At 36.1% G+C, this 24,783-nt stretch overlaps 1 protein-coding gene across 31 annotated transcripts in view; it reads right to left on the reverse strand.

Annotated features, from left to right (window-relative positions):
• Positions 1-24,783, reverse strand: part of RBFOX1 (RNA binding fox-1 homolog 1) — a 2,389,987-nt gene that overhangs the window by 395,399 nt on the left and 1,969,805 nt on the right. The window contains exon 1 of one of the 31 annotated variants that reach the window (XM_043523272.1): positions 15,453-15,994. The exons of 29 other annotated variants lie outside the window; for them this stretch is intronic. In XM_043523272.1, coding sequence (XP_043379207.1) covers positions 15,453-15,596 — 144 coding nt within the window. In that variant the 5' untranslated portion in view covers positions 15,597-15,994. Of the gene's footprint in view, positions 1-15,452; positions 15,995-24,783 lie in introns of those variants that run through there. One more of the 31 variants, XM_037911692.2, reaches the window with a different exon arrangement.

A 24,783-nucleotide genomic window follows, 5' to 3' on the forward strand; every position in this document is an offset into this window, starting at 1 on the left:
TGGTATTCCCCTCAACCTCAAACACTCCCCACAATTCCTTTTTGGGTCAAGATCCCTACAATTATAACACCCTGAAATTTCAGATTTAAATAGCTGAAATCATGAAATTTACAATTTTTAGAATCCTATGAACGTGAAATTGACTAAAATGGACTGTGAATTTGGTAGGGCCCTATACATGAGGACACAACACCCTGCAACAGAATATCTGCTCTCAGCTGTCCTCTGGTAGACACTGACATTTGTTAGACAGGATCATAGAACCATAATGCCCCACTCATTCTAAATCAGTGCATCCAAGCTACGTGTCATTACTGATTATGAGACTCAAGTTATGGGTAGATCCACCATTTTTCATCATTACATCAGACCCAAGGAAGTTTTCCACACAACTGCACAGACATCTAACATTTCTATTATTTCTCAAAGATGTTACTCCTCACTTCACCTGGAATGGTGGAACATCAAGATACTACTCAGTGTACAGAATTTTAGCACAAATTTCTCCGTTAATACACAAGTGATCTGCTGGCAAGGACTTTGGCTCCCAGCTTAGCTTGCCTCTGAGGAAAGTTCATCTCACTTGGACTGATGGCGGTGGCAGCTCTATTTATAAACACCGGCACTCCAGTCATGTGCACACATAGGGTGACCATCATTCACCTCAGGGGCATCAATCTCATTAAAACAGCAGCATGGAATGAATGTTCTAAGTGAACAGTAACTGGATTCCACTGACAAGTAGATCATTTAAAGCCACGAAGTAACTATTTTCCCAGCTCTAAATGAGACAAAACTTGGACAGCAGCTAACAAAAACTGTGTGGTAGACTGGTCAGGAGGAATTTCAGTTTAGAACTGAGGATCTCCCTATTCCCTTTGGAGATAGAGCATCTAGGCACGAGAAGGTGAAGTATAATTGTCCCAGCCTATTTCATACTCAGAGTATGCACTTCTCTGACAAAGTCTTTTTTTTTTTTTTTTTTGCCATTTTACCCTAGCTTGAGTTTTGGCTAGGATCTATGTAGTGGGGAAAGCCAGCTAAACTCATGGCTAGCACCATCAAAGGTAGGCAATCCTGAGAGCCTCCAAACCTGTGGTTGAGAAATAGGAAATATGCACTATTCTGCAAAGATATGCACTTTCCTGTAGAGATTCAGCATCAACCCAGAATCCAGCGTGGATGGATCTGGTTCTATGGAAACATCCTATCTCTGATGTTATCTCATACACTAGTTCTGAAGAACTGGACGCTTATTTAGACCTTGGGACAAACCAGCCTGTTCGGGGCTTAGTATCGGCTGGGATACCAGAGTACCAGAACAGGCTAGCTATTCAACTACGAGATTACCAGAATGGAAAACTACAACCCTGACTGTTAGATCAGTGCCAAAGGGTAAGAGGAGGTCAGTGATAGGAAAAGAATGACTATCTATTTCCTTGTATGCAGTGCAGTTGTAGCCATGTTGGTGCCAGGATATTGGAGAGACAGGGTGGGTGAGGTACTATCTTTTTTGGGGACAATTTCTGTTGGTGAGAGAGACAAGGTTTCGAGCCGCACAGAGCTCTCCTTCAGCTCTGTTTGGCTCAAAAGCTTGTCTCTCTCACCAACAACAGTTGGTCCAATAAAAGATAGAGAGACAAGGAGTGTGAGGTACTAGCTCTTTCCTTGTCATCCATCAGCTGACAATACTTCCTGCCTTTGGGTTAATTTCTCTTAAGTTTCTCTCTCTCTAATGAGAGCCCTTTACCACAGACACTTTTTAAATTTTGGTTTTCATCAGCCTTCATTGGTGTCTGTCCTTGGAATATGCCAGCCACAGACTGGGTTAAGATTGTACAGTGGGGAGGAACAACTAAAGAGGTTTCTTTTTATTTGGATTGAAATGAGTCTGTCAACTGGATACAAGGGATATTAATTGGAAATGAAAGAGATTTTGTAGCTGCAAGGGAGAGGGCACAGGCTGAACATCTTCCTGCTAGCGCCGCCGCCGCCCCCCCTCCCCCCCCAGATTTGAGAATTTAAAATATTCCCAAACCTACTTCATTGCATCAAAGCATGTGTAGACATCAGCAAATTAAACTCTCTTTAGGCTTGTGACCCCTGTGAACAGCTTACTAGTGGGGTTTTCCCCCAAGGTATTCCAATACTAAACATTCCTGTTAGTGGAAGGCACAATATGAACAGAAATGTGTGGGGATTCATGGCTTTGCTGAGAAATTAGTAGAGAATGAACAGAGGAGTTGTCCTTTATTCAACATTAATGGGTATTAAAACAGAAGAGATGTAACACTACACTTGTCCAACTCACCTCCCCACACACCCCTTTGCATATTGTTCCTCTATGTGATTAGCCTAAGGGGATCACTGACTGCACTAATAGTTCCTGTTGTGTTGTTTTCACAGACACAACGTGCACACATCATGATTGCAAATGCTATTTTTGGAACATCCCCTTGGTATTGAAATGAAAGAAAAGTGCTGCATAGCTATTTCTATAAAAACTGTCACTTTCAGAATAGTTAATGAGCCAAGTGGGACTAGTGAAATTTTATAGAAACTATTTTCAAAAACATACAATTCCCTGGAATTTTTACTTAAAGATGATGCTCTTTCATTGCTTTCTTCCCTACATGTTTTGCCTAATCTTGTACTACCACATAAACTAAGAAAGGGACTTCTTTGCAGTTTTCTACTAATCTATCTCGCTATTTATGAAACTAATGGAAAAGTTGGACAAGCTGAGGTTAACGCTCATCCTTTCTCATTCAACTTTGATGGATTTATTAAAATAAATGCAATTACAGGTAATGTTATGCTCTATGGCATATTCTGCCTTGTAATGTGTGTACATCAACACCAGAAAAACTGCAGGCCACAATAAGAAGCTGGAATACCTGTTAGAAGAGGGCTCCATTCAGCCCCCTTCACAAATCTGTGGAAAATAATTATCCACAGGTGGTTCTTGATGTTTATCATAAAGAAATATAACAGTACATTGTCATAATGGAAGTGGGCATGATCCACACACAAATGCACATACAATATACACAAACAACCAAACTCTTTTTAAATATATGCACTCACACAAACTGTTACAGCATTTGTAAAAATAGTATGCTTTTAAGACTTTCCTACTTCTCTTAGAATGTACATTGCAATACAGAATTCCATTTCAGAACAAGATGTCAAGGGTCAGACACAATCCAGAATAGAACAAACTATGCTGATTTACACCAACTAAAGAGCTGACCCTGGGCACCTTACACTGAAATCAGATTCTATGTTGAAATGTACACTGTAAATAGAGTATTTATATGCACCTGTGTTCAATCTGAAAAAAGGCATATGAGCATTCTGTTTCTGTGCATGCTCCTAAAAGACCATCGTGTGGTCTGCTTGATCTCATATGTATATGTGCATATATGTACACATGTATAAAGGCTAATGCCTCAGGGCAATGCCCAGATTAATCACTGAGTAATATCCATCATGTGGATATCCATCACTAAATGGTTTTACACCAGCTAAGGGTTGGGTCCTATATGTCTGATTATATAAAGCCGAAATATTAACTATTTATCATAGCTTCTTCTAACTCTAGCTTTTTTCATTGCTGAACTATGTCAGGAATTTTCTCATTTAAAAACTTACACATGTCACAAGCACATGGAATATGTGAGCAGCAAAACTAGTATGTAATGCTCCAAGTCTCCTAAGGAGCTTATGCTGACACTTAATGAGACATATTTTGAATTCTGCATCATACGCAAACCTCCTGTGATTGATTTACAGGGATAGCTGAGTGGGAGGTTAGCAAGTGTTCCTAATTAGCCTTGCACACAAAGTGAACTGCTTTTGTTCTATGCCAGACACTGAATAACATTTTGCAAAGTGGTAGGCAAACTTATTTGAGACAGTTAGAACATCTGGCCCAAATAAGTTAATTATATGTACTTTCTTCAATAACTATAAATTAAACATAAATCCAAAAGATGTATCTTTAAATATGGACCTTTATATATGTCCAGATAGCTTACAGTCCTGAAATTGAACAGTCTGGGTTCTGCCAAAGGCTTATACAATGCATAAGTTACATTAACAATATTTAAAAGGTTTCAATTTGGAAACACATATGAAGCACTGTCTATGCAGCTATTAACATGCCCTCTTATTCTGTGATGAGATGAATAGGTTCCTTTTATAATTAAAGCAATGAAAGGTCTGATTTTCAGAAGTACTGGGGACCTGCAACTCCACTGAAAGTCAATGAGAGCTGCAAGTTCTCAACACCTCTGAAAATCAGGTGACTGATTATACGTGAGTAGAAACTTAGGATTCTAAATGGAATCTGAGAAACTTTTCTTAAATGCCTAAAACATTCAAAACATTAGGCTAGTTTATCTCCAGATATGGTGTTACTTCCGTAGAAAATAAGCTAGAGCTACTTTATCATTCTATCTGCTCCTGTATTCATCTGTCCAATTTATAAAAATATCCATTATGATTTTTGCTATAAATGTTACTTAGATACAGAAGAAATGTTCACCTACTACATTCAATTTGGAAAACAATTTTTAAAATACATAAAATATAAATAGCAGTGAATATACAAATAAAAAAACCTATTTTACCATGTGACTGGAATACCTGTTTCTAAGTTTCATTTCTTTAGTCAAAAAACCTATATTAGGGTGTTCAGATTTTTTAAAATAATTTATCTCAATACAGTTTGCCTAAGAGGTCAGGATGAGGAATATATTATAGAAAGAACCTTAAAACAGGGAAAGATTTTTTTTAAAAGGACTATAAAATGGGGAACCTTGTGTCAGAATGCCAATATATAGAAGAATGAAATCCTGCAGTTTTCTCTCAGTGCTAATACAGAAAAACTTCCTCTGAATTCAACAGGAGTAGTTTTTTTGCCCTTAAGTAAGGGCTGCAGCATTGGAGCCAATATAAGGATTGTCTATCCCAAATGAATATTTGAAATAAAATTTAGAACTTCACCAAATTCAATCATCGTATATCAAATATAAGTGAAATTGTACTATGTTTAAAAAGATATGGTTTATGTAGAAAGTTGCTTCTTGTGAGAAAATAGAATGAGAATAAATTCACTTTTCTGATTTTTTATATTTGTATTATGTCTCAGTATTTCATAACTCAATTTAAATATAAAATGTACGGATAAAATTAATTTAATACATTGTCATCACAAAAATTTGGATATTTACTATTAATTGAAAACTGTCAGAGATCATTGAACATTTTGTATCTCAAACAATTTTTAAAATAGGAAGGCATTTGTTTGGCCAAAACAACAAATATGTACAAATCCTAGAGTACTAATTGCATAATGTACCTTTACAAAATAATGTAATAGGGGTTCAGCTTGTTCCTCTGTTTTCTATTTGAAAAATAAGATTGTTTAATAACCCATCAAAGCTATATGTAAACCAAGGAAACAATAGAGCAGATGTTGACTGCTGTCTTGTGCCTCGTAGACATAATTAAACACAATGAGACACTCATGCACCCAAATAATAGAGGACAAACAAACAAAAAATGGTACAATATAAACAAAAACCTCATTTACTGGACACCTGCCTTGTATAAATTCACAATATTTACACCACTTATCCTGTGATGAAAACAGAACAAAATAAATAATTTCCTTATCTGCATTCAGCCCTCATCAGACAACCAGACAAACCATGAACAAAAAAATACTTCACAAAATTAACTTTAATTTTACTACTGCTGATAACTGCATTGGTTAGTTTCATAAAGCTACTAGACAACCATATTTTTGTAATGCAACAAAATCCTGATACTGCAATCACATTTTCTATAAGCAAAGGTTATATAAATAAATGAACTTGAACCTGATCCAAATAGACCAAAAACACTGCAACTGCTCTATCTGAAAATATTATATGAATTCCTTTTTAGATAAAGTAGGTATTTTCCCTTAACTTCAAGATAAATTCCTTGAAATGAAATTCACATTTGTACACACTCCTCTGTAGAAGAATAAATGGGATACACAGCAAAGACTATATAGACATCACACTTCATATTTGTTCTGGTGCTCAGTGTCCCATTTAATTCTCTATTCTACATCAAGGAATTAAGGTAATATATAAAATGTTTACTATATGTTGTCTATTTTCATTAAAATAATTAAATGTAGATGTGTTTTCTCCTGTTATAGTAACATTGATCCAATATTCTAAAAGCGGTCTTCAGTGCATGAAAAAACCCTCTTATTTAATCATCAATTTGCATACTTGCTGTTGGAAAAAGGAAAGTTTCTAGGTATAAGAACAACTTTGATTCAGAAAATTAATACCTGTGTTTGTTACTAAAACAAAATTGAGTCATCTTTTTGCAAATAAAAATAACATTCTAATTTTAATATGTACATTATGCTAAAATAGGTGCTCCCTAGAGTGTTATTAAATTTTAATTTTAGATAAAGGACACACACAGTTACTTTGTTTACTGCAAATACACATTTTCTCTGTACATTTTACTGGGTTATGTGTAAGAAAGAAGGCAGAATCTAATGTGATCTGCATCTCTTTATGCTAATAAAACCGTGCTAGCCTATTTCCATAGAAAACACCATAAAGCATAAATACCAAATGGAAAACAAATGGAAGCTTAATACCACTGTGAAGCAAACCAATCAACCCTAAAACAGCTGAGATAGATCTTATCCAGTAGTTCATTCATTCTTTATAGAAAAGCAATGAAAATATTCGTAGGTGAATCAGATTAAAAAAAATAAAAAAAATAAAATAAAACCTCAGCAGCTCTGAAAGGTTGTAAAGCACTAAATTCTTTTGATTTATGAAGGCAGCATCCACCGCATTGAGCAAAACAGCTCAGCATGCCAAGACCCTTTTTTCCTGAAATTCCTTTATTAACACAACCAGGCTCTGCTAGTGAACAAAAGCAGTGGTGCGGTGTATAAATCATTAATACTGTGCTGTGCAATGGCTGAATTTCCTGTGCTAGCTGGAAAGCCTTCCTGCACAACAGGGATTTTGGGGTTGGAATTGGCTGCTATGAAATGTACTCCATCATTCTCTGTGTTTGACGCTTCCCAATAGCTTTGTACTTTTCCTTTCCTTTTTCTCTCCCAAGACCAGCAATTGCAATATAAATTTAGTGGTTTTCAAGTCTGTAAAGAAAGAAAAAGTTCATTTACAAACAGAACTCATTTCCCTGTATTTCAAGGCTTCAGGCTGATTTTTTTTTAAATTTGCAGAAAATTAACGGGGTTTTCTTTTTAAGTCTGTTTAACTTTCCACTTTAAACAGAAGCAAAAGGTTAAATGCTAATGCTACTGTAAGTTTGGCTGTTCTTTTTTCTTAAAACCCTGTCACTGCAAAAAGAAGCTCCTTTTTGAATGAGGGAAAGTTTTACTTCTCATGGGAAGAAAAACATTTTTTTTGAAGGAGGTAGAAAGAATCAACTATGTGCACAGAAGTTATCCATACTATCTTTTTACTTTGGGTCTCCCAGGGCCCTTTCTATAGAAGGATAGGTAATCTCATAAAACTCTGATAAGCCGCATTCAATTCTAAATGGAACTGGATGAGGAGATATTAAGGACGGAACAGGAATTAAAGTACTGCAACTGACTTCCTGGGCTTTTACTTTATGAATATCACTCTACACCAGAATGTTTGTATCTTTTAACTTGAGTGTATATTGAGTCCCACACCATAAGCCTGACATCGGGGGGAAAGGACGTATTATAAAGGCAACCAAGGATACAGTCACTCTTGCATTTCCGGTAGGCCCAAATGCTTGGTTCCATATATAGTCAGGACCAGTACTAAACAAATATATTCCTAGTCAGCTAAACGGTAAACCTTTAAATAGTCTTTGAACATGATTTTTCAAAAGTGCACAAGCAAAAATCATAGTATTTAAAACAGTGTGCCAGTTTACACTAATGTAGCCATCCAACATAATAAATATTATAAGAATAAGGCTACAATGCATGCAGAAATCCCTCTGCATTACAAAATAATGACATTCTGAACAGAAAAAAATGAAGCCCCTGCAGTGCTATTCTGTCAGCTTTTGAAAGTAAATAACTTTGCTTCTGACAAGTGAGAGAGAATGTTTTCCCACCCTCTGCCATAGAGCATTAATTGAGGTATGCAGCCATGTTACATCCCTGAGACAGGACTAACACATGACAGGGAAGGAAAGCTCAAGGAAGGAGAGGGCACACATACAATATATAGACATCTTTCCATCCCAAAATTTTCAAAGTAACTCTACCTGAGTAGGTTACATTTTTCCTGGAGAACTGTTCAACAAGATGGTGCTTCCGTTCTCTACAATGTCTGCTCAACATGCTTCCAACAAGTCTTTCAAACTTTCATCCATTGCTGTATTTTTGAATTATATTAAGGAACTTCAATTTTAATTTTACAAATTACATTTATTACTATTTGTTTTAAAGTGAAGGACAAAATTGTAATGTGGCTGATCAATACGTTTAATATAAGCATGTATTTAATAAAACATGAGCTACCCACAGTATAAAATGAAGCAAAGTAGCAAGCAGAAACAGACAGGAGAAACAAAGCACAAGAAAGAAGCTCACAAAGACATGGAATACTGACAGAGAAATACACACTACCAAATACATGCACAGAGGAAAAGCTAGGCATACTCACAGGGTTACATTTAGGAAGGCAGAAAGAATTTTTGGTTGATTTTGATGGTAATTGGTCAAAAGTCAAACACAAAAAGATCTTATTAGAATTAAACCATGTGTGTTCTGTTGAACATCTTTGGTGTTTTGAGTTTAAAATTTAAAACACTTCTGGTCCATATCTGCAAAAAAAATCATTACCTCACTGTGAACACAAAATAATCCTCTGTGTGCTTTAGTTCTTACTATCGTTCCTAATTTTGATTCTGCATGTGTTTAACACAACAAAAAAGAGCAGGATCAAAACAGACTGAGATCTCTCCACAGCTGGAGCCCGCTATAGTGCAAAAGACCAAAGGCCTGACTACAACTACTCAGCACACTATAGACATTAAATATGCTATTTTCCCTAATTAAATTCACTGGGCTGCTGCATTGACAGAGGAGGAGGGGAAGCAAAATGTAAAAGAAGTCAATGGCTCTGCACTAAGCTACTCAGAGGTAAATGAGTGATGCTAGTAAAGAAATGACAAGAGTTCCTCAGGAGAGCCTGAGTATTACACACTTCAATTTAAAACTGATAAATCAATCACATGAACACCTTAAAGAGGTTATAGACCTTGAGGGATTATTCATATGGAAAGTGTTGGCTTCTAGTTTCCACTAATGTCATTATAGCTCTATAATGCAAGGTGATAAACTCTTATGTCAACAGCTTTTGTCACTTTCTCTCACATATTACCTGTTAAAAACTGAACATAGTATTTAAATGGAGCTCTCTTAGTATACCGATATAATTTACTTACCATTTCAGAAATACACAAACAAATATCCAAAACCCCTACATCCAAACTCTTTCTACCACTACTGTTAACAAACAAGCTGAAAGGAAATGTTTGCTCTTTACTCCAAAACATTCCCAACTTAACTGACCACTGCACACTTCCACTGGCACAAAATGTCACAACACATATTTAAAACAACTGTCAACGTAAATATTCAATAAATACAACTGAAGAGTGACAACTTACAAGTAGCTGACAAGAAAAAATTCAGTCATCACATTTTTACCCAAAATATTTGCCTTTTGAGCACAATATAAAAGGAATTATTCTAAGACATGAGTACTCCACCTGTCCCTGCCACATGGAATCCAAGGCAAGCTCCTACTGGACCATTCTTGCTCTTATCTTCCAAAGCAGCCAGTAATCAAAGTTAACTGTTTGGTCATTTTTTCTTTTAATTTGTTTTGGCCTTCGGTATTTAAGGAGGGGTGTCAGTTAGCTAAAGCACCTCCTCTTGCTATTGTGGCTGGAAAATGACCTTGTTCAACACAGCAGTAGTCAAATGCCCCATCTACCTTTTTTTTCAGAATGAGAACGCAGCACTTGCTCTCTAAGCCACTTCTTAGTAGTCTCTGGAAAACAATTAAATGGCTCTTGTGTGAGAGAGCAATATAATCATTTAAATTTCACTTTAAACGAGGAGGTGGAGTTTCATATGTAAACTTGGAAGTTTATCGATGAACATCAAATGACCTTATTTTCCTTATTAAAATAAACAGAACATAAGGATATCACTCACTACTTGTGCATTAAAGATATCTCCAGATGCAACAATTACACCCACACCTTCCGAGTTCTGTTTCATTTATATGATGAAATTTCCTAAGAGTGCCACACTGCCCCCTTAGGTACAAATGCATCAACCTGATATTGTTTGCAATATGGCAATTTCTTTTTCTAACAGAATACTATAATTTGCCTGACAAAATACAGTGTTTTTACCCTACCAAAATGAATACACTAGTATTATGTTTCTCTTGGGGCAGTGAAGCTGGTTAAATGAATCAGAAAACCCTAAAAAAGATTGTCTACCTCAGTCCATCAGCTACTGGACAATTATTCAAGGCCCAGCTGTAAGAAAAACAGATGGTGAGTGAGCATTAGTAATGTGGACTTCTTTTCACTCATGCAGGCATAAGCAGAGGTTGTATGTTCTCACATGAAAATTGCCATGAAATAGCAGACTGAGGAATAAAACTGTGCAAAGGTTCAATTTTGTAAGCTAACAGATGCTTACAATTTTCATGAGCTGCAGTCATATTAAATAATTTTACAACAGAGAGAGTCAGAGTCAGTGAATCAGATATATTCAGTACATAGAAAGCAATTCAATGTTTTTATGCTGAAAGATAAAGTATTGGTTTAAGAAGTGATGCCATTCCCCTATTGTAATCAACTCAAACGTTTGATCCTTCAGGTCATACTAAATTATAAAATGTAAAGGTAAACAAGTACTTTGAACTGAAATTAAAATGCTTCGGTGTCATTCAACAGTTAACGTACTGGTTCTGTATCAAAAAGGTAAACTGCATCCAGAGAGAATTCATACATCCTATTTTAATTCTTTATATAATTTATATGTGAAGATAATCTGTTCTAATCCCTTTCTCTATTATCGACTGCATCAATCGAAAGCACCATCTAATAAATCAACCTTGAATTAAGTCATGAAGACAGAATGTGAAAAAAAACCCCAAACCTTCAGACTCCTATAAACCTTCAGATTCAGAAGCATGAATTAGGTAAATTATGTGGGGAATTCAACTCTTCTTCATAGTCATAATGGTTAAAGCCTAAATAACATTACACAAATTTACAACTAAAACTCTATGCATGGTGTGATTTTTTTTAATTTTAAATCTTTGGTATGAAAACTGGTCTCACTGACCACTATCTATGCCATGAACTACTTTCTAGTTAAAGACAGAGAAGGTTGATATTGAAGTTTCAGTTCAATTGCTTTCGATCTGTGTATGTCCACTATGAGCAATGGCTCCATTTAAGAGGAATTACCCTTTGTACAAACCACTTCACTATTTAAAACAAACCACATATATCATCATCAAGTGGAAAAATTTACCAATCTTAAAATATTGACAACAGCACAGCACACTGTGAAATGGAATTTTACATAGTCTTGTAACGGTTGGCTTTATTACTTCACTGTGAAATATCAACTAAATACCATTACATCCTCTAATGTATTATGTAGTATACAGTTATAGTTGATATAACATACTTAAATCTCTGTTAATACATTATGAATCCTGATTTACAGGGGGTTAAAGGCAGCTGTAAAAAATTGCTTTGGGCTAACACCAGACACACAAAGTTGCAGCGAAGCACCGTTTCTTACCTCACTTTTTTTTTCTAAACTCTATAAAACAAAGTTAGTTCTAACACTTCAAAATAATGTGGAGACGGGCCCAAACCAAAACACTAGTCCTTATACCCGCAAACACTGGCATTTTGTGAAATCCTAATATGCATCTCCTATTCTGGTAACAGTTATCTTTAGAATGGCCGAACACAAAGCTCCAGATCCAATACTTTTATCCCTGCCACACATCCACAGTGATCTTTGCAGTGTTTGAGAACTAGATCTAGAATTCTGGACTACTATATTTTGCATGCAGTTTTTGTTTGTTTTTTAATGAACATTTTGCTCACGGTTAATAGAGACTAGGCCTTCATGTTATGCTTTTCAGTGTTAACATTTCAACAGCACAATTTTTGATTTTTCTAAATGCACTGTGGTGTATGAGCAGAAACATTGTTTTAAATAATATTTTAGTCCTACACTTAGCTGTAGAAACTTTATGAATGTCCATAATTCGGACTGATAGAATAGCGAATACCTAGATAGTTGCTAGCATTGAAATAGTATTGGAAGAGCTTTTGTAGTACTTATGGGTATACACTTTTGAAAAAAAGTTTATGAATACCTATCCAACCATCAGATAGACCAGTGTCAGTTTATCAAGTAAATAATAGCAATTTTAAAGAACTTCCAGAACACAGATTTTCCAGAGAGACCAGAATAGTTCTCAAGAAACTGTCCATCCTCATGAGTATGTTCATATTTACTTGAGAGAAAGAGCAGCTCCCATCATAAGGGAAAAAGTAATATTTATTTGTCTCAACTGCTTCACTTAAAGGGGATAAAACACTGTTCTATTTAGTGAATCTAAAATGCAATATCTCATAGGTGGAGGAAAGAAAAGATCATACTTTAGAAATAATTATGTGTATGTGTATTTATTTTCAATGAGATACAGAACAAAAAAGAGGTATTAAAGGTGCAAATTAGAAAAACAACAGGCTGTATAGATTGACATAATGTGTAAATATGGTGGAGGTGAGGATTGAAGAGGAGGCATTAATGGTTACTAACTTGTTAGTTAAAGCATTCAGGTCACAAATACTGAGGTCAATGGACAACCTTAAAGAGATGAAAAAATATTTATGTTTAGTAAAGTATTTGAGCGACATCTAGTTAGATTTGTGTGTTTACTACAGTAGTTATGGGTAGGGAAAAGCTACAAAAATAAAATGCACTGCTAACATATATTCCAGTTCATAGATTATGTCTCATCTTTCTCTTTTTAAACCTAAGAAATCTACATAAGGTTCTGTAGGCGTAGTTAGCGCAGTGTTTACATTTCCCCAGTTTATGTAACTACTTTTTAGATGACTGGATATAAAGTAAAGTACTGTAATTAAGAAAATACAAAATCAAATTCAACAAATACTAAACCAGATCTGATTTAAGAAAATATTTCTCTAAATTACTCAACAAGATTCAGAAAAAGTATGATGCCTACTAAATGAACAAAACACCATAACAAACAAATAGACATAACATTTTGAAAACAGCATCCTCACAGTTATCCCTCAGAAATGCAGATGCCTTAGCAGTTATATATAGCTCTGATTAAGGCAGGTAAAAGTGTAATGATCTGACAGGATAATTAGCCAGAAACAGTGAGAGACTAAAAACCCAGCAGTTTAGCAATACCCTATAAACTTCCAGAGCACCAGTTAATCCATTTAAAGAGTTAAAAAAATAACAACTTCAGGACATAACACTTTGTGAAGTGCATTAGCAATCACTTCTCATCTTTTTCTCAAATGGATTGAGTGCAATTGTATTCACTGTTTTAAAGTAATCATTACGCTTCCATACGTTTCTTTAAACCTTAAAACACTGCTATATGGTGCATGTGTTTGCATAAGGCTATTGAAATAGATCATACAGGAACATTATTACAACCCCCAACCTCATCTTTATGTAATCTTTTATCAGCTACTTGTGTGGCCATGTTGACCTCTCACCTTAAGTAACATTTTCCCTTTCAAAAGCTCCTTCCTTAATGCTCAAATTGTTGTTTGGCACAGAGGAACAAGCACAGCAAAACATATGAGTACATTTTCTACATATCAAGTAATTGCACAAGTTAGACAGGAATCTTTAAAGCTGATTCATAAACGGTATATTAAAAACATAATTTTAAATTTTCTATGCAAGACATTTAAATAATGTATACATTATGTTTATCTAATGTAAATTTTAATTGTGAACACATGAACCCCTCCCACATACATGCAAAATCTGGTATATTTTATTATGCATTCCATGCTGTATGTTAGAAATGGTTTACATTACACTATTAGGGAACCAAGCAACAGAAAGGTTCAGAAGCTTCAAATATTTTTATTTACTTGTTGGTAGTAACAGAAATGTTAAATATATGAATGCAAAAAGAAATGTAAAATTAATCTTTGAAGAGCAAAATATATTAATAAAATTGCATAATGAAAAGAACTTTTAAATAGGAGATTTTTTAAAATACAGCAATAAAGATATGAATTGTATCATGGAAGTCTATATGCATCTAAACTACTGTAGTAGAAGTTTAAGAGTTCACAGACAAATACCTCGATATGTGACCCCTCAGAGGAGTTACAGTACACACACACACACACACACAAATCTAACCTCTCAGTAAAAAGGCCAGAATAAATGGAACTAATCACATTTGCATGACACTGTATTTTAATCTTGGCTCTGCATGGCTACTGTACGACCCTCTGTAGTAGTGGGCTCTTCAGTTGAAAAAATAAAAAAGTACCACACAATAATGATTCCAAATACAAGCAGTTCTAGTTTAGACATCCTATGTTGCCTAATACTTTATATTACACACTGAAATAGACAAAGGTTATAAAACTGGAAACTCCTTTTGTTGTATTTCTAACAAAAAAAAACAGCAGCAAATATGATGCTTACAAATGAAAAGATTCTTAAAGATTAACTAAAATTAGGTATTGTTTTCTTGATTTCTAAGGCAGTTTTTCAAGGCAATGCAAATTTACTTCTGTGACTCAAATATTCTAATTCTTCACAGATATAGGTTTTAAAAAATTAAATGATTTTCTTTTCTGATGAAAATCAGTTAGATTTCAATTTTAATCAGCAGCACGTTTCAACAAAGACTTACAATTCTTGGCTTCATAGAAGGCTAAACCAAAATTGCCATTGGGCACATTTACATTAGAAGCACAATTTATGCCTGCAACTGAATAAAGAGGCAAGAGCAATATTTTTCATGGCTGAAATTCTGGTACAGAATCCATGGGTAAAGCAATCAAAGTACTGTATTAAGCATATGTACAAACAGCATTAATAAAGATTTTGACAAAAGAAAGGTTTTTAAAGCACCCAAATGCTTGATCTTGTACTAAATTAACTCTTCTACTTATACTCATCATTTCTAAATACAGAGGCAAGATTCATCCCATACAATAAAAGACAATTACACATCCTATTCATACAAAGAATCTCTTTAAGACCATGAATCCCATAAACAATGCTGTCAATGCAGTCAATAAATGGAAAGAAAAAAGTCAAACAAACTTACCTGCTGTAAGTACATAAAAGTCAAGGCACAGGAGAGCTGGGGACACATACCCACATTCGGCAGTGCCACACAGGTTGCACCCGTAAGGGGATGCTGCATGGTGTTGCTCTGAAGTCTACGTAGAACAAGAGAGGGGGCTTGCATGCAAGCACGTTTGTCCTGTCTTGCAACTACAGGGTTTTTTTTTTTCCTTCTGATTATTTAAGTAAGAAACAGTGTCTTTCACTGTCTTGTTTTCTTTTCTCCCTTTCAGTGCTAGATCCCTACATTCATTTGTCAGCTAAGGCCACTTGGTAGACTTAAACTACAAATTTTTAACAGAAAGGGGAAAAAAAACCCAGAAGACACAGCCTGCAGCCTATTGATGAGCAAATGGAACTTCCTCAATGACAGTGAGAGCTGAGGCTTGTCTCACAACAGTAGCTGCTGACTAGTAGAGAGAGAGATTGACTCACTGAGGCTCAGTCGGCTGGTGCTGATGCTGCACGGCTTCTCATTTGTCAAATGGGTCCTAGGGCAGGGTCTTTACCACTCACCAAAATTCAAATACTGCATTTTAAAAATCCCTAGGGAGGGTTGGGAAGGAGAGAGAGCACGCTGCATCACACGTCCATGAGATCTGGGCAATTAATGTCATAGCCCAGCTGGGACTGAATGTCTGTTATGATTCAGCCCTTCTCCCCTTTCTCCTCTGCCCCCCCTTTTTGTGGACCCACCTGACAAATAAAAAGGGCTTTCCCCTTCTAAGAAACATACGTATGGAGCACAAACTGAGAAAGAAAATATAATCTTAACCAGTCTGCAGGAAATTATTCTATAAAACATCTTAGTTTTATATCTACATGTCATTCACTATCTAGTCTCCTAAAAAAACCCTGTAAAATCATTTAAAAAATACTGTGAAATATCAGAGTAACCCCTGCAGTAGAAACACTGGGAATAAAACTAATGTTGTGGCACGCTTGTTTTTTTTTAAAATGAGGGAAATAGCTGAAAACTGCTCTGAAACTCATCTAATCTAAAATTACAAATGTTTTTGAAGAATAGTAGGTCTATTTTAAGAGCTCATGCTAACAAGTTATGCGGACAAATTACATTTGTCAGTTTTGGGAATTTAATGTTTACCTTTTACTTTGAGAATGACACCTCATTGCTCAAGATAGTATTTCACTTACAGACTTTATTTCTTTATTTTATGGAGTAATTATTATTCATTAGTAGATCCAGTTAGTCTTTATGAAAAGAAATAGGATGTGACCTGCAAATCAAATAATTTATACTCTAACTTGTCCTTGAGATCCAATATTAAAGCTTTTTTTTCTAGGCACAACTAACATATAACAAAAAATACTAATGTTTTGAAATGATTTTTGACAAAAATGAGTGAATTGTTAATTCTTCAGGAAAAAAGGTCAAATCTCAAAGCATCACCTTAGTTTTTTGTTTTGTTTGTTTTCAGAAGCAAACTTTTCAGATTAATAAATTACCTAGTTTCGTAGGATCTCCAACTTTAACAGAGATACATCTTTTACCAACAGATTACCATTAAAGACAAGAAATGAATAATTAATCTACATACACGCGAGGTCTTTGTCATCACTAGTGTCACTAAATTTAAATCACTAATTTTCCTTTTTTTAAAAAAAGAGCTACTACTTGAACTGAAAACAGACACCTTCCACACAGCATATAACTGGAACTTAGGTTCTGGAGTTCAAGAAAAATTAGTTATTTTATATTTTTACACACACACACACACACACACACACACACACAACTGTAAATCTAAGTCAAAGTCATCTTCTCAAACAACAGCACAAGCCTTCCTTCCAGCAGGAATAACATATTTTTTCTGTCCAAAAGCAGTCATTTCAACAAAACCAATGCACATAGAGCACACAAATTAACACGAGAACAATAAATACATAAACTTACAATACAGGAATTTGGTTTTGGCTTAGGAAACATCCATGCTTTTAGCAGTGTACTATGGTCTGAACTACTAAAACAGCACTGCTATATAATGGCACAAATTACTTTATCATGCCAAAACAAAAACAAACAAACAAAAAAGAGGAAAGAAGAAAGAAAAGAAACAACATCAAATAAACTCTCTTTATGCTCCTTCTCCTTTTTTCATTCTTTTCCTTTGCCTTAAGCAGTCTCCTGTTCTGACAAGAGTATGTCATGCTTTTCTTTTTTTTCCTCCCAGCACATTAAGCCTGTTATTCTGCAAATGCCCTAAGCTGATAGAATTTTCCCTTCAGCTCATTTTCATATGAAACATGATAAATAATACATGGTACTTTAATAAGACCTTATCAGAATCTTTAATTAAAAACAAATATGTTATGTAAGGGGCCAATAACCCATTCATTCTACATAATGCCAAAATCAAAGGCATAATGCTTCTAGGCCACACAGCCTGAAATTGTACACGACTATCCAATTTTCAAAAGTGAAGTTCTGGAACACGACAAAATTGTCAAGAAAAGTTCCCTCTGTTTATCACACGTTTTATAGTTAAGAATACTTATATAAAAGAAAAGAATAAAACCCAAATCCTTTAAAGCAATCTGTGAACAATCATTTCAAGACCATTTAGTGTAGAGTCTAACATACTCCTAGCATTCATTAAAGAATGTGCATCTCCCATTGCTCTGTTACATTTTGCCTTCTCCCACCATCACTGTGCCAGTAATATCAATTAAATAATACCTCACCTTTACATAACACAATAGTATCAGCAATAATTAATCATAAACATTAAACATACTCACACAACACAACTAACTCAGAACGTGTCTGCTACAATAGACCTTAATGAGGAACAGAATTCTCTGGCTTGGAATAATACCCTGCTCCAAGTGATTGAGGGAAAAAAAAGTTCTCACTCACTTTGTAACTAACAAACCGACTCCCTCCAGGGTTAACTTCTCATTGCAGATAATAAATACGTCTGCTCTCAAAAGATGAAATCAGTGTCACCTCTTTAAAGCCATTTCCTTGTTTTAGACACTCTCCTCAGCCCAACCGCGTAACCACACTCCCAGTTATGGCTATACATAGTAAGTACTCTCCATAACTGGCCAAAGAAACATGGTTAACCTTGAACACTTTCTGACCCCTTCATCCCTCATAAACAAGAGAGATATCACAAGGACTCACCAAGGATTCTTCAGCGTTTCTGAAGCTCTGAGCAAAACAAGATTATATTTTAAGACCAGAGAGAGTTTGTACTCAAGTGTTCTTTCACATTGGTAACCCACGAAATGTCTTGTTTGGTCTGAACCCTAATGCTGATCGTTACTTCACACAAAGTCATAGTTCTCATCAACATCCCATCTGTGTAACTAAATCTGTATTTCAGTAACTCTTGATCTTTAATTTTTCTCAGTCTACAGAATAGGGATAATGTGTGCTACTGCGAAGGCTGATTTCCTACCCCACACCACTATCACTAATGTGAATCAACCTGTTCCAGTTGATTCCGGATCCAGTCTCTGAACTGCATTTACTCATCGGCTGATTTGGTAAGACTGTCAACAAGGATGCCAATTAGTATCATTTGTGCTGGTTTTGTTTGTTAGGAACTGGACTGAGGCCACCAATTTATATCACATATAACACATAACCTATTCTGGATTTGAATGAGAAGCCTAGAGGTGAAAGGCTCGTGTATAATGACGATGAGTGAAGCTGAATTAATTACAGAGTCATCTTATGTATATAGCAAGATGTCACACCCTTTTCCCTCACTTGTTTAGGTTTGAAATGTCATGGTAATCCAAATAACTGGATTGACCTGAAGACAGCAATATTCCTGGACCAGCCTCTTTAAAAATAAAATAGAAGGATAGAAACCTTTTTTATCTAATTTTGAACATCCAAGAACAGGAATAATAAAATCTGACTGAAACAAAGGCAAACCCCCCATTTCTTGCAAACCTTATCCACAGCTGCAAAACCATTCTTAGCCTTTGATGCATGATTAGGTCTTTATTTCATCTAATTCATTCCACCAATAATAATCTATTGGTTGATAGGAATTTGGTAGCCGGATGATTTTTCAAACAAAATTTTATATTTTTTAAATAGCATCTTTCAGATATTTCACAGCATGCTGACAAGGAAGCCAAACATTCTCCATCAAGTAAAAAAACAATGTTCTACTGAGGTCAGACAAAGCACCACAATCCTTTGCTTCAAACTTCTCTCACCAATAATGGCTGTGTTTGGTCTTCTGTGCCCTACCAAATATTCACATTAATCAGTCAGAAAGTCCATACACTCCCCACAGTTTTCCTATTAATTTGGGGTTACATTCTAATTACCCTCTCTGAATTAAAGATTTCCCACAAAGTGTGGATATCCTCTTATGGCTGTGTGTGAAGCTGTCTGTGTTGAGAAAATGTGAAACATCACTTCAAATTTCTGACTTTTAATTTTGTCCCATATTGACTGCTGCGTCAGTCAGCCTTTTCTTCCTCACTCACCACAAGCTATGCCTTCTAAAAAAACATCCTGTGGCCACCTTGAAGACCAATGCCAGTGGTCATGGAGCCCATCAAAGCTCTCTGCCTCAACATTTTCCCTTGTTTCCCTTACTAATTAAGTTACTTGACCCTCCCCTTCTCCTCTGAGATGCTTTCTGGCTGTTTCATTATGCCTGAAATAAGCCTTCAAATAGATGAGCAGTTGTGAAAAAAAGGTGACGTTTGTTTACCACAGTCTTCAGGTAGTTATTCTTCATCTTCAATGTTTCATAACTGAAATGGCAATACAAGCCCTTCCGGGGCACTCCAGAAATTCCCAGTTAGCTAGCCGCCTGTCTCCCCAAGCCTCCGATACACCTTCATATAAACACAGAATAACGCCCTCCCTCATTGTTATGGATTTGCAAATTAATGCCTACCTAGAAAACTATTAGTTTTCAATCCAGCCCTTACAGCTGCCATTCAAAAGGGGTGTGTGTGAGAGGGTCTGAGAATATAATAGTATTTCTAACACTTTATATGTCTATAATGCATTTGATACCAGGAACCCAAAATGCTTTAAAAATCTTAATTATGCCTCACATCACATTTATTAAATATGTAATTTCATGCTCACTATACAGATGGGTAAATGTGTTACAAAAAAATTCTCGTGCTACATCCAAGGTCTCACTGTAATTTGGTGCAGGAGCTCAGAGAATTATACAGTCTTGATGCCCAGTTCTCTGATCCAATCACTAGACAATACTCTCTCCCTCTAACTTCTGCAATAATAAAATACTCCTCATCACTTGATCTCAGGGGGAGGAAATCTGTTCTGCAGTCCCAAGTAAAACATTTAACTACAAACTTTTGGTAAATTATTAACAATTAATAAGCTCTTATCCTCCCTTTGCCCTCTCCACCAATATCCCATTTCTTTTAACTATATCTTGATAAACAGGTGAAAACCACTAGTCTTTTTAAAGCAACTACACTTTATCAAAAGACTAATTAAAAATACAAAAGGTTCTTTCTTTTCTTTCCAATTCCTGGGTGACAGCTCATCATTCCATGGGTATTTTCTTGTCATGAAAATCCGTATTTCTATTTTAAGGTTTTTATTAAGACGACTTTTCTTTACTAGCTCTCCACACAAAGATCAAGACATTACAGAGCCCTGCAACTACCTCAGGCAAATAAGAATTACTAATTTTTTCTTTCTATTAAGTACTGTGTTACTTCCATTGACTTCTCCAATATTTCATACCCAAAGTCTACAGGGAGTCAGCGCCAAGGTTAACCTTTTCAGCGCTACTTAACTACAAATTTCAAAAGCATTCAGCATTAATTGTACAGGTTTTCAGCAATGGAAAAAAGTCATAAGTGTCCGTGTGCTAGCCACAATTAAATGCATGGACAGAAATGGAGGGAAATGTATAATGGCTATTTCTTAAAGGACTGACAAGACCTTCTGCTTGGCAGTTTCTAACTCAAAACCAAATATGGTCCCTTGTTGTCCTGGCCTGAAGGGTCTGGAAGTGCTACAGAAAGTTATGTTCAGCAGAGTGCTGGAGTAGAAAAGCACTTTATGAGTCTGATCCTGATCTAATTTTACATAGGTTTTACATTTGTGTAACTCTATTGAAGTTAATGGAGTTATTCCTGATTTACACCACTGCAAGCAAGATCAGAATCAGACCTGATGTCTCTCCTTGTCACCTCCTTTAGCTGAGCCTGAAGCTACATATAAGCTGCTATTGGCTTAATTATGTACTCTGAAGGGGCAGAACACGAGAGTTGGAAAACATTGTAGGACCCTAAAGGAGCAATTTGCCCATCCCCATTCTAAAAATGTCATCAAATTAAAATCATTAGACAAAATTCAGAGTTCAGTTAATCAGAAAAAAATAGCAAATAATTCCATATTCAGAATTTCATCAGGGAAAATTACAATAGTGGGTTTTTTCCCCCCTGTTTTGTTTTTGTTTTGTGTTTGAAAACTAATTTTCCCCAAAGATTCCACTCTGGGCACCTTAATAATAGGAGACATCCAAATCTCATATCTGGCTATCCAAATCAGTACTTAGGCACACTGATCATCAGACTTATCCATTTGTGTGTTGAACTGAGAATCCAAATGCAGGATTTGGACAACTTATTAAGAAGCCCATGTGTAACATTTGGACTCTGTGTGTTGTACATTTCTCTGATGGTAAAAGTTTGTTTTTAAGCATTGCAAATGCAGCCCCCTGCCTTTCTCCCCTAAACAACTGTGACAGCTTAAAACATTAGGCAACATGGTTTGAATATTTACTAGAATTGGGCCTACGACACCAAATTTGGATCTGAGTATCAGGGGATAGCCGTGTTAGTCCGGATCTGTAAAAGCGGCAAAGAGTCCTGTGGCACCTTATAGACTAACAGATGTATTGGAGCATAAGCTTTCGACGAAGTGGGTAGTGACCCACAAAAGCTTACGCCCCAATACATCTGTTAGTCTATAAGGTGCCACGGGACTCTTTGCCAAATTTGGATCTGTGATTTTGGTTTGATGTGTTTAGAGATCTGGTCCATACACACAGTTGGATGTTAAATTTCCTGAAGTGTAGGGTGTTCAGGTCACACTCATCTACACCTTTCTCACAGTACTAAATGAAATAACAAAATATCTTACTATCCTTCTGAGATACAGAGTACTTTTTTTTTTAAAACATACAACTCTCTCTCCCTCCTCTCTATACCTTTGAATGCTGTGCTGGTGTAAGTATGTTTCACAAAATGTTAACTTTTTGATTGATACATATCCAATGACATACATTCCCATTTTGATTATTTTAGACAAGATAATGCAATGTGTATCATATATGGTGTATTCATATGGTTCTTTTGCCAATGTTCCAGGGAAAAAAATGTTTCATGAAGGGATACAGTATGGCCCTTCATTATTTGAAGTTTTCAGGGGACATCTGAAGTCTTCATATAATTGGATCTACAAACTCTGAAGACTGGAGTCTACTGTGGGTCTCCCAGCTCTGCAGAACTAACACTCTCAAATACAGACTGTTGATAACTTCCCCCAAAGCCAAAAGATTAAGCAGGACACAGCAGGAATAATTAGCCAACATTAATCTTAGTAGATCTAAGCCCTGGTGTGGTTTATTGAGTAGTCCAACACTGATGCAAGCCCATGCATATCCTCTGCCTTTAGGCTGCTGAGCAGCTCAGCAGGACATAGAAGGTTTAAGTGGCTTTAACTAAAATGACTTTCACTCAGCTGTGCCTACTGAACTTGGGAAAGTTGGCTGACAATTTCCACATTTCTGAACCTCAGTTATCTAATAGCCCTTGTTTCAGATAGGAGAAAGTAAGAAAGTTTGAGTGAGTTTGAGTAAGAAACAAGGGTGTAGAGTACTGTCTTGGACATGTGGAAAGAAAGACAAGATGCAAGGGATGTGGTTCAAATCGGCCATAACTCTATTAATGTAACTCATTTGGGAACTACCCAGCAATAAATTGTACTGTGCAGGTCATTATTCTTTCTCTCATCGCCTCCACTTGGTGGCAGGCTGTTCTCACCACCTGCTTTCACAGCTGGTCCCACCAGGTCCCTGAGCTGCAATGGCAAAGATAAAAAAACCTACCTTGCCTCAGCCAATCTGGTCATGAGAGAATAGTTCCTTCCCAATCCCCAAAAAGGCCACTAATACAATGCCCACATCAGACCAAAAAAACAAACAAACAAAAAAAAAAAAAAAAACCCCCCACCAGTCCTGCTAATCCAGGAGTAAGAGAAGGCTCAGGTTGGAGGGGCAGGGTTTATATACACTTAGGTGATGTCTTCCTTCTCCCAGACAGCACCTCCTCTCCCAACCCCTGAAGGAGGGGAGGGGACCCTTCAAGGAGCCACAACCTCCCCCCCCCCAGCCCGTCAATCCAGCCTAAACCCTTGCCTTTGAAATTGTATATGTGGGTGGGGGGCGGGGGTGTGTGTGCATTTTGTTTACATTTACTCATAGTCATTTTGCTTTTCACAAAAGAGCTTTAAAAAGCTCATTAGTGACACTGGAAAAATATTCTACTTAGAGACTATTCTATTACACATGCATATAAAGTTGCTATACTAAAGTTGTTTATATGGATACAAGCTCTTTGCTGCTTACAAGTGTTTATGTTCCTGCTTCTCATTCCTTGCTTATAATCCTCTTTTTGAAACATCACATCTCATGCCCTGGAGGTTCTATGATGTCAAAAAATGCTTATGGCTTCAAGCAGCAGGAGCACATGAATTTAGGAACTAAAAGAATACTCTTGTGTCACTAGTAATGAAACAAGAAAGAAGCAAACATACACCCATATTGTACACAGTATGACAGTAGAACTGTGTTAGTTAAATGTTTTCTATTTTTTTCAGTGAGGTATTAACTAATTAACAAACTGTAAATGCATGACGAGTTTCAGACGGAGAATGAAGGTTTTCTTAATTACACTGTAAGGCAGAGCCTGTGACTTTTCTGTATGGTAATGAAACAAACTGGAGGTCAATACATTACCTAATACAGTCCTATCCCATCATTCTTGTCTTGAATGCAGCTTATTCCTTCTGTGTCATCTCCCAAATTCCAAACCCTCCAGACTTTAGTATATTCAAAATGCATCAGCTCATTTCACCATCAATGTCTGACAGTGAAAATATACCCCCCCACCCTCCCCACCACAACTGACAACCTTTTCCTTCTTCTTACCATCTCACTCACTCTCCTATGGCTTAATTCCTTCAATCTACAAACATGCTCTATTACCACCTATCCAAACAAGTTTCAGAGTAGCAGCGTGTTAGTCTGTATCCGTAAAAA

Source organism: Chelonia mydas, chromosome 10, assembly GCF_015237465.2.
Source record: "Chelonia mydas isolate rCheMyd1 chromosome 10, rCheMyd1.pri.v2, whole genome shotgun sequence".
Classification (NCBI taxonomy): domain Eukaryota; kingdom Metazoa; phylum Chordata; order Testudines; family Cheloniidae; genus Chelonia; species Chelonia mydas.